This window comes from Portunus trituberculatus, chromosome 41, assembly GCF_017591435.1.
Source record: "Portunus trituberculatus isolate SZX2019 chromosome 41, ASM1759143v1, whole genome shotgun sequence".
Lineage (NCBI taxonomy): Eukaryota > Metazoa > Arthropoda > Malacostraca > Decapoda > Portunidae > Portunus > Portunus trituberculatus.
The window spans coordinates 14,903,441-14,915,940 of record NC_059295.1 but is presented as its reverse complement, the minus strand read 5'-3'; the positions used below and the strand labels follow the sequence as shown (position 1 = coordinate 14,915,940).

The following is a 12,500-nucleotide window of genomic DNA, read 5'->3' as shown; positions in this document are numbered from 1 at the left end:
ATTTAACAAAATAATTGAAACAGGAATTTTATATTGAAATGTGCAAAAACACCTGGTGGGAATTCTATTCTAGGGTTTAGTTTTGTGCTTGAAGATGATGATACCTTATTTCTAGCTTTAAATTTGCACTCAAAGATCATGGAACCTTATTACTGGTAATAAGTACATTCACAGTATTTTAGTAATTATACAGGTATACAGTATCACCGTATTAGTTATCTGGTGCTTCTTGACCTAAGCATCACCACTAATGGTTTGATAGTTTGGATGTCATCTTGTAAAACCAACATTAGCTAGGACCATTAAATTCAGACTGAAATTTTGGGGAAGGCTCATCTTAAAAAGTCATCTTATCTGCTGAAATATACAGCAGTGTACATACATATAGCCTATTGTTTATTTTGGAGGTAATAATTTATTTTGTGCAAATAATCAAGTATATAGTATCCTATAGTCTCATTTATTCATTGTTAACCCCTTCACAACAGAGTCTATATATAAACGTTTCGAAAAAGGGACTTTTAGTTGGATTATCTATATATTGATGTTAGTTCTTATTTTACTGCACTAAGTTGCAACGTGGTTTATATGTAGATGATTCCTTACAAGTAACAAAATTCATAAAACAAATCATTATTTGGCATGATCCCCATGTATGGGGACCACAAATTGTAGAGGATTTCGCTGCAGGACTTAGCCCTGTTAATGGGCCAAATATTTAGAATTAGTATATAATGTATTGTGTACTTGTAAGTGTATCTTTAAGTACTGATGACGAGGTCGTGTGCGACTGATACAAGATAACCTAGATGAGCTTTGGTGGCCTTTTGTTATCCTATTATTTATGTTATGTTATGTTATGTTATCTCAAATACCCAAACACTGGTAAACATGGTGTCTCACGGTCGGTCATCACTTGTGCTTTGTTGATGGTGGATGTGATGCACACATAAACTAATACTGGAAATTTTTGCACTTTTTATATTTCTTTTTTATTATTAGCCTATCATGTCAAGGGGAAAAAAATTGTACCACATGCCAGCAATGTTGCCTAAAAATGAATAGGTACAAAACAAGAACATATGTGAAAAATATGAAGAAAAGTGGAAGTAAATTGCATCCAGGTCACAAATCCTGGATGTGAGTTACTAAAACATTCATACAAATATATTGACATATGCTATCACCAATCAAACACACACACCACTTATATATATATATTCAATTGTTTGTTCAATTTTGCAGCAAAGTCTATATAGAGATGTCACTTGCTCAGTTTTGCAGCAAAGTCTATACATAGATTCAATTGTTTGTTTAGTTTTGCGGCAGAGTCTATATATAGATTCAATTGTTTGTTCAGTTTTGCAGCAGAATCTATATATAGATGTCAATCTGGAGTACCCAATTGCTGGGAGACAATACATAGATGTATGGATGAAAGTCACTAGAGTCTATATATAGATGATTTTTTATTTGGTAGTGCACTCATCTGCCCTGCTGTTGGGAAGGGGTTAATATAGCTAATGAAATTCAAGTCTGATATTTAACATATTTGATATTTTACCACCTATCTAGTCGTGTACATGCCAAAATGCAGGACTTCAACCATTAATCTCATGAAACCCCCAAGGACAATACCCAAATGCATTTATCATAACCTCAGCTTGCATATCACAACACGTTTTCATGATGCTTCAAATGAACATTACACCTTTTAAGATATTTGATGCAGAATTTCTACATGCAGGTTCGTAAAATATTTTACACACATTTAAGAATTCTCCTAAATCCAGTCTTATCTTAAGCTTTAAAGTGAGTAAAATATATATTTTTTTTTCTGTGGATGAACTTGACTGACCTCTTTAAAGCAAGCATCACATTTTTTCTGCTAACTTTAGATTATCTAAATACAAAATTTGCATAATTTCTTGCAATAATATGCACATCTTTAAGGAGCAGTCTATTGACTACTACACTTAAATTTCCATTAAATTAAACTACACTTAAATTTCCATTCCATTATAGTGTTGAGGCCCGCCCACATTAACTTAACAAGATTTTGACACATGATATATATGTGTATATATATATATATATATATATATATATATATATATATATATATATATATATATATATATATATATATATATATATATATATATACCCTTGAACACTTCCCCTATACATACAATAAATGGTTTAAGTCCAATTGTCATGTTTTTATTAAGCTTCTTCCATTTCCTAGTGGGATATATAGGTGTTGCTAGAGATCAAATAAACTTACCATTATAAATTTAGTTTTATATTCTATGGATATTGCACTTTTCTATCAAATATTTAGTTGCCATGCTGATATGCATGAAATTCTGAGTTATGAACACATTTTATTCACATAAAATATGTTTAGAATTCTATGGAAAACATTCTTAAACTTACCTAATTTTATATTGTCTTCATATTTGACAATCTTTTTGTAGTACTCCAGGCAAACTTCCAAGCCAATACAAGGACACAGCTGCCCAAACTGTCCACAGATACATTCATTTTTACTGAGATCAATTTTCCCAATAAATGCCATGCTCCAAGTCACATTTACCACTTCTTTAGACCTGCAATAAAAAGATGCTAAAAAATTGTTAAGGCATTTGTACTTTAACAATGCTACTGTCTATAAAAGTAAAATTTAAGTCAGCATAATTCACTGAATTTCTGCATCCTGTTTCTATAAGAATATATCCTTGACTTCTTGCCTGATGTTAAGAAGAAATGTAATAAAATCCTTGAGTATCGGTTAACTGTCTTTGTTGATAGCGTATCTAAATCTTATTGATATTTCAAGTCTAAAATACATAAAACTGTGAAAAGTAGTATCACTTATATTACAACAAAATGGATATGAGAAGAATGCTGGTAATATTAGGTATCTGAATCATGGAAGTCAGCAGATGAGGCAGAATATTCAGTCAATGGTGGAGGCAGAAGTGAATGAGGGTGGAAGGGAAGGAGCAAAAGTGTAGGTGGTGATCATCCAACTGGTTTGCATTCAAAAGTAATTGTTTCAGAAATGTCACCAGGAAGTTAGTTTTCCATCAATCCAAAATAACAAAAGTTTTTCCACTTATTCATTTCTAAGTGACATGTTCAGAGCAAGAACAGTCACTCTTTTTGCCTCAATAGCCCCATTTATTGCATCTTTGAACAATATGGATGATTTCACCACACCACACTAGAATTGCCAGGTTGGAGACACGAGCTCTACTTTCAAACTTTGCAATGAGTACTTTTCAATTCAATTCTTCTTTTCAGGCTCAGTTCCTACTGATCTTTTTTGTGCTATGGCTGCACTATTTTCAATAAAAATAAAGCTGTAAAATAGCAGTTTCACAAAAATTGTGTGAATAATGTTTAATGCATGTAAGCTGGCACAAAGCTAACCTGATGACCATCTAGCATGGCCAGTAAGATGATGATGATGTTTAAATCACAGGGCAAACATACAAAAGACAAGTTGAATTTTATGTGAAAAATTTGGATGAATGGTGAGTTGAACAATTGAACAATCAGCGAGGTGGATGAATAGAGGGGTTCCACTGTATTTCAGTGATTCAAGTTCCTACTTTGTAATGCAGCATTGACCACATTTCTGCAATGTAACCACCTATATGCTGTGTAACTCTATGACAATATGAAATTAAAAGAAATGTGTAAGAGGAATCCACTGTAAAACTGAAGGTCAATGGTCATGTTAACTATTAAGGCAGGGAGAACTACACACACAGCTGCACATGTACAGCACTGTAGTTGTCCTTCACATGATAAGCACTACAATAAGCTGAGCCATTATATTCTCTACCATATTTAAGATTACTACAATTCTAACAATATGCAATACAATTTATGAAAGACAAAGAATGTTGATTTTAATTTTTTTCCTATTTAATTTCCCAATTCTGTAAGATCTTCCATCAGATATTTTTCATCATCTGAACAAGTTTTTTTTCACAAACTGACTTTTGTCAAATCCAGTCTAATCTCTCAAAAAAATGCATAAGATAGGTATTTCACCAATGTGCACTTCTTTTTAAGTAGGGGAAACTAACTTTCAACAGAATAAATTTTCAAAGGTGCTTGCCACTTACTTGAAAACTAGAACTGTATCAGAATCATAAGCACCAATGGCTAAATCATATCCTTGTCCCTCAATACTTGGTACTTGCTGTGCAATGGATGAACCAAATCCAAAGTGCTTTGGTGTTGCTTTGATTATCTGCAAAGAAAAAAAAAATAAACACACATCTGCATATATCAAGTAGCTTTCAGAGACTAAATGATGAATATCCTCAACAGAAATACAGAACAATGCCTGAATAAATGAAACATGGAGAGATGTGGTCTAACAAGAGAAACCACAGACAGGCACCCAAGATAACAGTTAAAGTATGGCTAACCAACAGTTTTATGTCACCACATTACAAGCAAAGCTACTTGTTAAGACTTCTGAATGCTAATGTATGCCAGTACACACAGAACAGTGGATCCTCAGACTTCTAATAATTTGGACTTCAAATAAAAATTTAAATAAATTTTACCCTGCAGGGAGATTTAAAAAAACCTGAAGGCTGCCGAATCCAGCCGAATCTGGGTGATGCTAGAGCTATTGGTGGGAGATATATATCAGTTCCCTGTTTGTTTTGGTTCCACGTTGTCACCTTGTTCTTATTCCAAGCTGGGGTCAGGGCATTTGACCAGTTTTCATTAGACCAGAGTCACTTAACCAGGTAATATGGTTGAGTAATATTTCATTTAAGTAAAGCTGGGCATGTTACTGGATATTGGGTAGTCCAGCACCGCTCCTCTGGACCTCGAAACGTAGATAGTCCATACCTGTACTTCCGTGCCTAAAATTATTCCCTTGGTTCGGTACTGCACCTTTGTACCTCCGGTAACGTACCCAAAAATATTAACCCTTAATGTATGGTGATTGTTTTGGGACGATTGTAGCGTAGCGTCGCATGCAGAGAGGCGGGGATCGTTCCGGGAAGCATGATTTTTCTGCGCTAATTGTTTGAATCTCTCCCCCTCACTATTGACCCTGGGGCAAGTGCAGGTATCTGATATTTTTTCTCACTCGCCTGCTTGAGCCTTAGGACATATGTTCCCAGAAAATAGGTCATCTTTTCCCATTTCGAGGCGACATCTGGCAACCACCCGTGACCCGGAGGGAGGAAACGGTACTCCGAGTAACGTTATGTCAGTGTTACTCAGTAGTGACATTGAGGACAGTGATGAAAATGAAGACTGATTTTTTTATTGAGACAGAAGAAAGTAAAGACTACAATAGTGATTCAGATAGTGATCTGGAAGAGAGACCAACCCTCACAGCAACGTTCATAAACCTCCTCACATACTCCCCTCAAGCAATGTGCTGGTGTGTGTCACCCCTGGTTATCTCTACAGGACCAAGTCATGTGAATCCCATTGCTAATAAGAGTTGCCAGATTCCAATTATTATAGAAATCCACAATACTTGTAATATGTGGTTTCTTTTTCTTTTCCTGTTTTGCACATCATTTCATATACAGTGGAGACTCAATACTCAAACGTCTAAATAGTCAAACTTTTCAACAGTCGAACGCAAAATTTCAACTTAATACTCGAAAAAATACTTATTAGCCGAACGTCCATCCATGTGCCACCCCACACATCCCACCAGGCCACCACAGCCAGCTTATACTTCACTGTCGTAAAAATAACATTGTCCTGAGGTTTCTCTCCGCAATCTTTTTTTTTTTATTTTGCATTTAGAAGCTTACAATGGCAAAAAAGAGGCTTGTTAGTGGTGAGAATAAGCCTACAAGAAAGAATGTAGTGACAACCATCGAAAGGAAAAAGGAGATTATTGATAAATACGAGAAAGGAGGTAGAATAACTGATCTTGCAGCTGAGTACTGCATGGCTAAATCTACAGTAGCCACAATACTGAAGAAGACAGCTCATTAAAAGAGTTGATGTGGTGATTGATGTGAAAAGGCAAGTTAAATGATCTGCAGCAATGGAAGAAAAGGAAAAATTGTTGATAGAATAAACCAAAGGCAGATGGCTGGTGATTCTTTGTCAGAGGGCATAAATTTGTGCGAAGGCTAGGCTGCTGGATCGTGATCTTATTTCTGATACATCTGACTCCAATGATGATTTTAAAGCAAGTAAAGGGTGGTTTGTGAATTTCAAGAAAAGAACTGGAATTCATTCTGTTGTGAGGCACGGCGACCCCCCAAGTTAGAAGTAAACATATGCTATACGTCGCTGTGTCATTAACTCCCACGATGGATGGTGGGAGCGAAAGTTATTTTAGTGTTCAATTCCACCACCTCTCCCGCGCCTTACTTCTACACCTCAAGTCTCTCGCCATGTTGCGGGGAGACTTTTGAATGAGACTAGTATCAGAAGGGCTTTGGAATTAACAGTTTCTACAATAATATACAGCAAAGATAGTGATTTTCTGAGCTCTGATACGGATATAGGAGGTTCAACCATCGAGAAGGAGGACATTCCACCACCACTACCAGCAACTCTATTGTATGTATTTTAGACATTTTTGCAAAAAATATACAAATTAGATCACTTTACGAACATTTTGATTGAGAGAGAGAGAGAGAGAGAGAGAGAGAGAGAGAGAGAGAGAGAGAGAGAGAGAGAGAGAGAGAGAGAGAGAATACAAGGGGCCCATTTTCTATCGCTCTAGCCAAGGCCACTGGACCCGATTGGACGCAAGGCCACGTACACCGATGATATCACCTCACTCAACCTGTGATATTTGGTAACCATGACATCTAGAGATTTCTGGTTTTTTGCATTGCAAAGAGAAGAGTTGCTTGTGGGCAGAACACCATTTGTTCTCACTCGTTTATTGAATTTCCAAGTGTAATCAGTATGTGAATACTGATTATATATATTTTGTGTGTTTCTCGCCAAACCTCCCTAGTAAGCGCAAGCTAAAAATCCCAACATCCCGAGTTTTAGGAGTTAATTGTGATGAAACTGACCTGTTTTGAAAAAAAAAACTACCAAACAAGATCTATATAACAAAGGAAGAGAAGTGTTTGTCAGGACACAAGCCAATGAAAGACAGGCTAACCCTGATTCTGTGTGCCAATGCTAGTGGCAACTGCAAAATTAAACCGCTGCTTTTTTCTGAACTTGGGTTTGGCAATGGCTGGAACGAATTACCTGATTTATAGGTATCAATAGTTGAACTTTTTAATACTAGAACGGCCATTTGGAACGAATTAAGTTCGAGCATTGAGTCTCCACTGTATCTGAGTTTGCATTTTCAAGACATGAAAGTGCAAAAGTTCCTACTTTTAAATCAAATTCAAATGCCCAAGAGAGAGAGAGAGAGAGAGAGAGAGAGAGAGAGAGAGAGAGAGAGAGAGAGAGAGAGAGAGAGAGAGAGAGAGAGAGAGAGAGAGAGAGAGAGAGAGAGAGAGAGAGAGAGAGAGAGAGAGAGAGAGAGAGAGCACTCACACTGTGTTATAGGAGTTTGGGAGGGTATTTCTTAGCAGCGGGTTGTACCAGGGGTTCAGGGAGTATTTTTTGATATGCAATAACTTTGCTCTCACAGGTCATAACATGTTGAAAACTACATCATTGTATTCAGAATAACACAAAGAAATATGCTTTTATAAGGAAAAAAATCTTTTAGCATTTTTGACAGGTGTGATTTTTCCCCACTGTAACAGATGGAAAGTAAATCAACTCCCCGTACTTTAAGGGTTAAAGCACGCCTGAAAAATCTAGTCTGCACCTCAAAAAATAAAACAAAATACAAAACAATAACACATCACAGCTATATATATATATATATATATATATATATATATATATATATATATATATATATATATATATATATATATATATATATATATATATATATATATATATATATATATATATATATATATATATATATACAGACAACCCCCACTTAATGAACGGATTACGTTCCTAAAAAACTTTCGTTGTGTCAATTTTCATTAAGCGAACCAATTATAACAAGTTTAACCCCTGACTTGAGCTTCTATTGAGAGTAAACAAAGCGAGAGTGCATCATAGTACAGTGAAAGGTTTAATGAAAGTAAAAATTATGAAGTTAAACATTTAAGCAGTTTAATGTACACTAATGTATGTATGTAAGTAACTTTATAATGTTGATGATTTTAAATCTATGAAGGGAGGGAGAGTGGAACGGGAAAGACGATAGCCGGCAACCTGTGGAATGTAAACAAAAGGTGCATCATTGTACCACATACAAAAGTTATGTACCACATTTCCACAAGGCTTTCCATTTTATTCATTGCAGAGTCACAAGTTCTTGTGGTTCTTGTAGCTTGCAAGGAAGATACGGTCTCACTAGCCTTCTTAACCCCTTCAATACGGTGACACCTATGTAGGCGTCATGAAGCCCCAGTAGCAAATACGGTGTCGCCTACGTAGATGTCATATTTCTTTTCTGAGCTTTCTTCAGTTCAGTTGTCCCGTATATTGTGTTGGATACCAACTACACATGCCGTATGCTGTCCTTGAAATCCTAGTGCTCCTCCCACCATCCTTGTCTCCACCAATCACTAAAGATAAGCTACATGCGTCCTGCCTTGTGTCTAAAATTACCCAATGGCATAGACTGTTCCCATCTCTCTCTCTCTCTCTCTCTCTCTCTCTCTCTCTCTCTCTCTCTCTCTCTCTCTCTCTCTCTCTCTCTCCCTCTCTCCTCCTCCCCATCTCCCTTTCCTCCTCCCCATCTCCCTTTCCTCCTCCCATCTCCTTCCCTCCTCCCCTCTCCCTCTCGAAGATAAGTTACATGTGTCCCGCCTTGTAACATTCGTGAAAACACACACACACACACACACACACACACAAACACAATTTTCTAATATCTCTCTCTCTCTCTCTCTCTCTCTCTCTCTCTCTCTCTCTCTCTCTCTCTCTCTCTCTCTCTCTCCCTCTCCCTTCCCTCCCTCCCCCTCTTCCTCTCGAAAGATAAGCTACATGCATCCCGCTTGTGTCTAAAATATTAGCAAATGTCACACACTCTCTCTCTCTCTCTCTCTCTCTCTCTCTCTCTCTTTCTCCGAAGAGAGAAGCATCTACTTCCCTCTTCGAAGGCGATATAGTGACTAAAAAATAGCAGCATAATACACAAAGACGACAAGTATGACAAGCTTGCACGAGTTTCCTGCGCTCGGACGCGCGGCACTACCACCCGTATATCATACAGCCGGGCTTTTTTAACATCCGGCGAAGGGTTAATAGAGTCTGCCGACTTGAAAATAGTAGAGACACTTCTATGGTGATGATACCACCCTACACTTTTCACATCTTTTCAAAGACAACCAACCTACTGTTTCTATCCTTCTCTCTGCAACTTTATCTCAAGTTTCTTTTCTGACCATTTTATTGAGCCATGGTAGACTGTCACCGTTCTTCTCCTAAATCTATTAATAGTGGTGTTCCTCAGAGTTCTGTCCTGTCATCCACTCTTTTTCTATTATTCATAAATGATGTTCTTCATCAAATTTCTTGCCCTATCCACTTCTATGCTGATGATACCACCCTACACTTATCACATCTTTTCAAAGACAACCAACCTTTCAGGAAGTCAACAGATCACACAGGGATGCCACAGAATGCCTGACTTCTGATCTTCTTTAGATTTCTCATTAGGGAAGAGAAAACTTAGAAGTGTTCAATGCCCCAAAAACTCACTTCCTCCATCTATCAACTCGACACAACCTTTCAGATAACCATCCCATTTTCTTCAATGACATTCAACTGTCTCCCTCTTCCACACTAAATATTCTCGATCTATCCTTTACTCATAACCTCATGTCTTGCTAAACAGCTTCTATGAAGTTAAGCATTCTGAGACATCCCCGCCAGATTTTCTTGCCGCTCGAACTGCTAACTCTGTACAAGGGCCTTATCTACCCTTGTATGGGGTACTCTTTGCATGTTTCGGGTGGGAGGTTTCAACTCACACAGTTTTATTAGATAGGGTGGAATCAAAAGTTTTTCGTCTCATCAACTCCCCTCCTCTGACTGACTGTCTTCATCCTCTTTTCTCACTGCCAAAATGTTGCATCTCTTTCTATCTTTTATTGCTATTTTCATGCTAACTGTTCTACTGATCTTGCTAACTGCAAGATCAGTAGAACAAGGCTTTCTTTTTCCTCTCATCCCTATTCTGTCCAACTCTCTAATATAAAGTTAACCAGTACTCTCAATCATACCTTTCTCTGGTAACTTTGGAACTCCCTGCCTGCTTCCATATTTCCATTTTCCTACAACTTGACTTCTTTTAAGGAGTTGGTTTCAAGACATTTTTTCCTATCTTTTAGCTAATTCTTTACCAATCTTGAAGGGAACTAGCACTTCAAATGGACATTTCTTTATATCCTTTGTTGCCCTTGGCTGGTTTCCATCTTGCATAGAAAAAACCCTCTTCATTTCATTATGCGGACATTTTCTTTATCCATCTTCTTACTTTACATTTGAAGAATATATTCAGAATTTTCAAATAATTCCTTATAAGTTTCATATACCTGTCACCTTGCCATATACGTAGATGATTGTGATAATTGTAAAACAAGCCACATAGATTAGAAATAGTGTATAGAGAGATATTACGAATTTTAAAAGTATATGCTAATTCATGATACTTTAAATCTTAATAAGTATGAAAGATATCTAGACACTATTCATATTTCCTCAAAAGCTAATATTTTTCAAGTTTATGTACTAGAAAAAATTTACTCAGAAGTTCAAGAAGCTTCATTTTCATTAAAGTTTTTTACAGACATTCAATGTGCATGCCAAAACACATCCAAAGAATGGTCCATTTCTTGCCAAACACAACCTAGCATAATGTTGACAATGGTTGCCAAATTAACAAATGAAAATCTGATACATTTGTAGTTCTTAATAAACTAATTCTAATAAAGTAACATATATTTTTGCAGCACTCAGTATAATGTTCTAACTCAATACTACTACAAATACTTAATAGCAAAGCAATGAAATATTACCTGTCTTGTGTCATCCTTTCCAAGACCTTCTTCAGAACCCATGTAAATATATACAACTCCAGTTGCAGCATCTTCACCAGAACCTACTTCTTCAAATGGAGCCCCCACAGCAAGATCTGTTGAGTGTTAGTATATTTTAAATCCTTGTCAAAACATCTAATAGTACACAAAACACCACTCACATTTTACCATTTGAGCATATTCTACTATACTTCTCACATAAAAATTTCAACTCTTTTTCATCCATAGCAAGATTTCCCAAAATCCCAAAATTGCACAAAACACTTTCTTTACACATGCTGTCTCTCAGTGAACATCTATACTCGCCGCAGTTAGGAATGGCCAATAAGGCATGGAAACCAAGGGGAGTCCCCCAATATTGCCACATCTCCACAGATCATCAATCATCTCTCTCTCTTCCAAAAAGTACCTATTGACGTTATAAATAACTGCCTTAGCTTGACTATGAAGGTGGCCATATCACAACCTTGAAGCAAAGGAATGATCCACAGTGAGAACATGTCTCTGTGATGCCAAGAATTCCTCCACTGACGTGTGGTGAAGGAGGCAGCAATCTTGCCCTCCCTCACTCATATGCCACGTTTACAACTGGGAGAAACAAAACCTTTATACAAAAACACTCTTTGATTTCTACCTAAGGGAAATATTACAACAACAGTTGTAATATTTCTGGAACTGCAGCAATTTAAATACAAACACAAAGAGAGAAAAGAAAGACAGAAGCAGATGTTATGAAGGAAGAGCAGGGTTGGAGAAAGTAGTAGACAGTGACAATGCCACCACTGGAGGAATCCCCTTGCCAGGCCCTATCAGCCATTTCTCACTGCGGCGAGTATAGTCAATAAAGATCACTCCCCTCCTTGAAGAGACAATGCTTAAAAAAAAAAATCACTTTCTTAGTTTCCTCTCCAACCTTGCTTCCCTTCAGCATCCAAGAGACTTGCGCCTAAAACTACATCATTCACACTCTTCCTCTTTACTCGTATACAGAAGAACTACATATTCAATCAATCCAATCAATCACCATTATACTGCTCACGCAGTACACTTAACCCTCTGCTTTTGCATCTTCTGCTATCACATTTTACTGCTATTGGGCATACTTAAAAGGCTGACCATATTTCTATATCATGCATGAAATTATTGCTATCACGTGTCTGTCATTCAAAAATTTCCGGGTTATGTCATCACATGATAGTTGAGTTCTCTATTTACTTTTATTGAAAAATAGTTCTTCATATATTTCCCCTATCTACCCATCCACCTTAACTCCTAATTGACCACAATGAAATACTGTATTTGATGACATATAGGATGCACCTTTTTCGAGTACTTTTACCCACCCTAACTGCATGCATCATTACTTTATTCCTGGTATTATCATCATTACCA

The 12,500-nt window shown here is 36.8% G+C and overlaps 1 protein-coding gene across 1 annotated transcript in view; it reads right to left on the bottom strand.

The window, feature by feature from the left end:
- Positions 1-12,500, bottom strand: part of LOC123516673 (integrin alpha-5-like) — a 64,372-nt gene that overhangs the window by 35,275 nt on the left and 16,597 nt on the right. The window contains exons 10-12 of the mRNA XM_045276275.1: positions 11,088-11,203; positions 4,143-4,270; positions 2,440-2,612 (exon numbers count right to left, since the gene is read on the bottom strand). Of these exons, the coding sequence (XP_045132210.1) occupies positions 2,440-2,612; positions 4,143-4,270; positions 11,088-11,203 (417 nt within the window). The remainder of the gene's footprint in view (positions 1-2,439; positions 2,613-4,142; positions 4,271-11,087; positions 11,204-12,500) is intronic.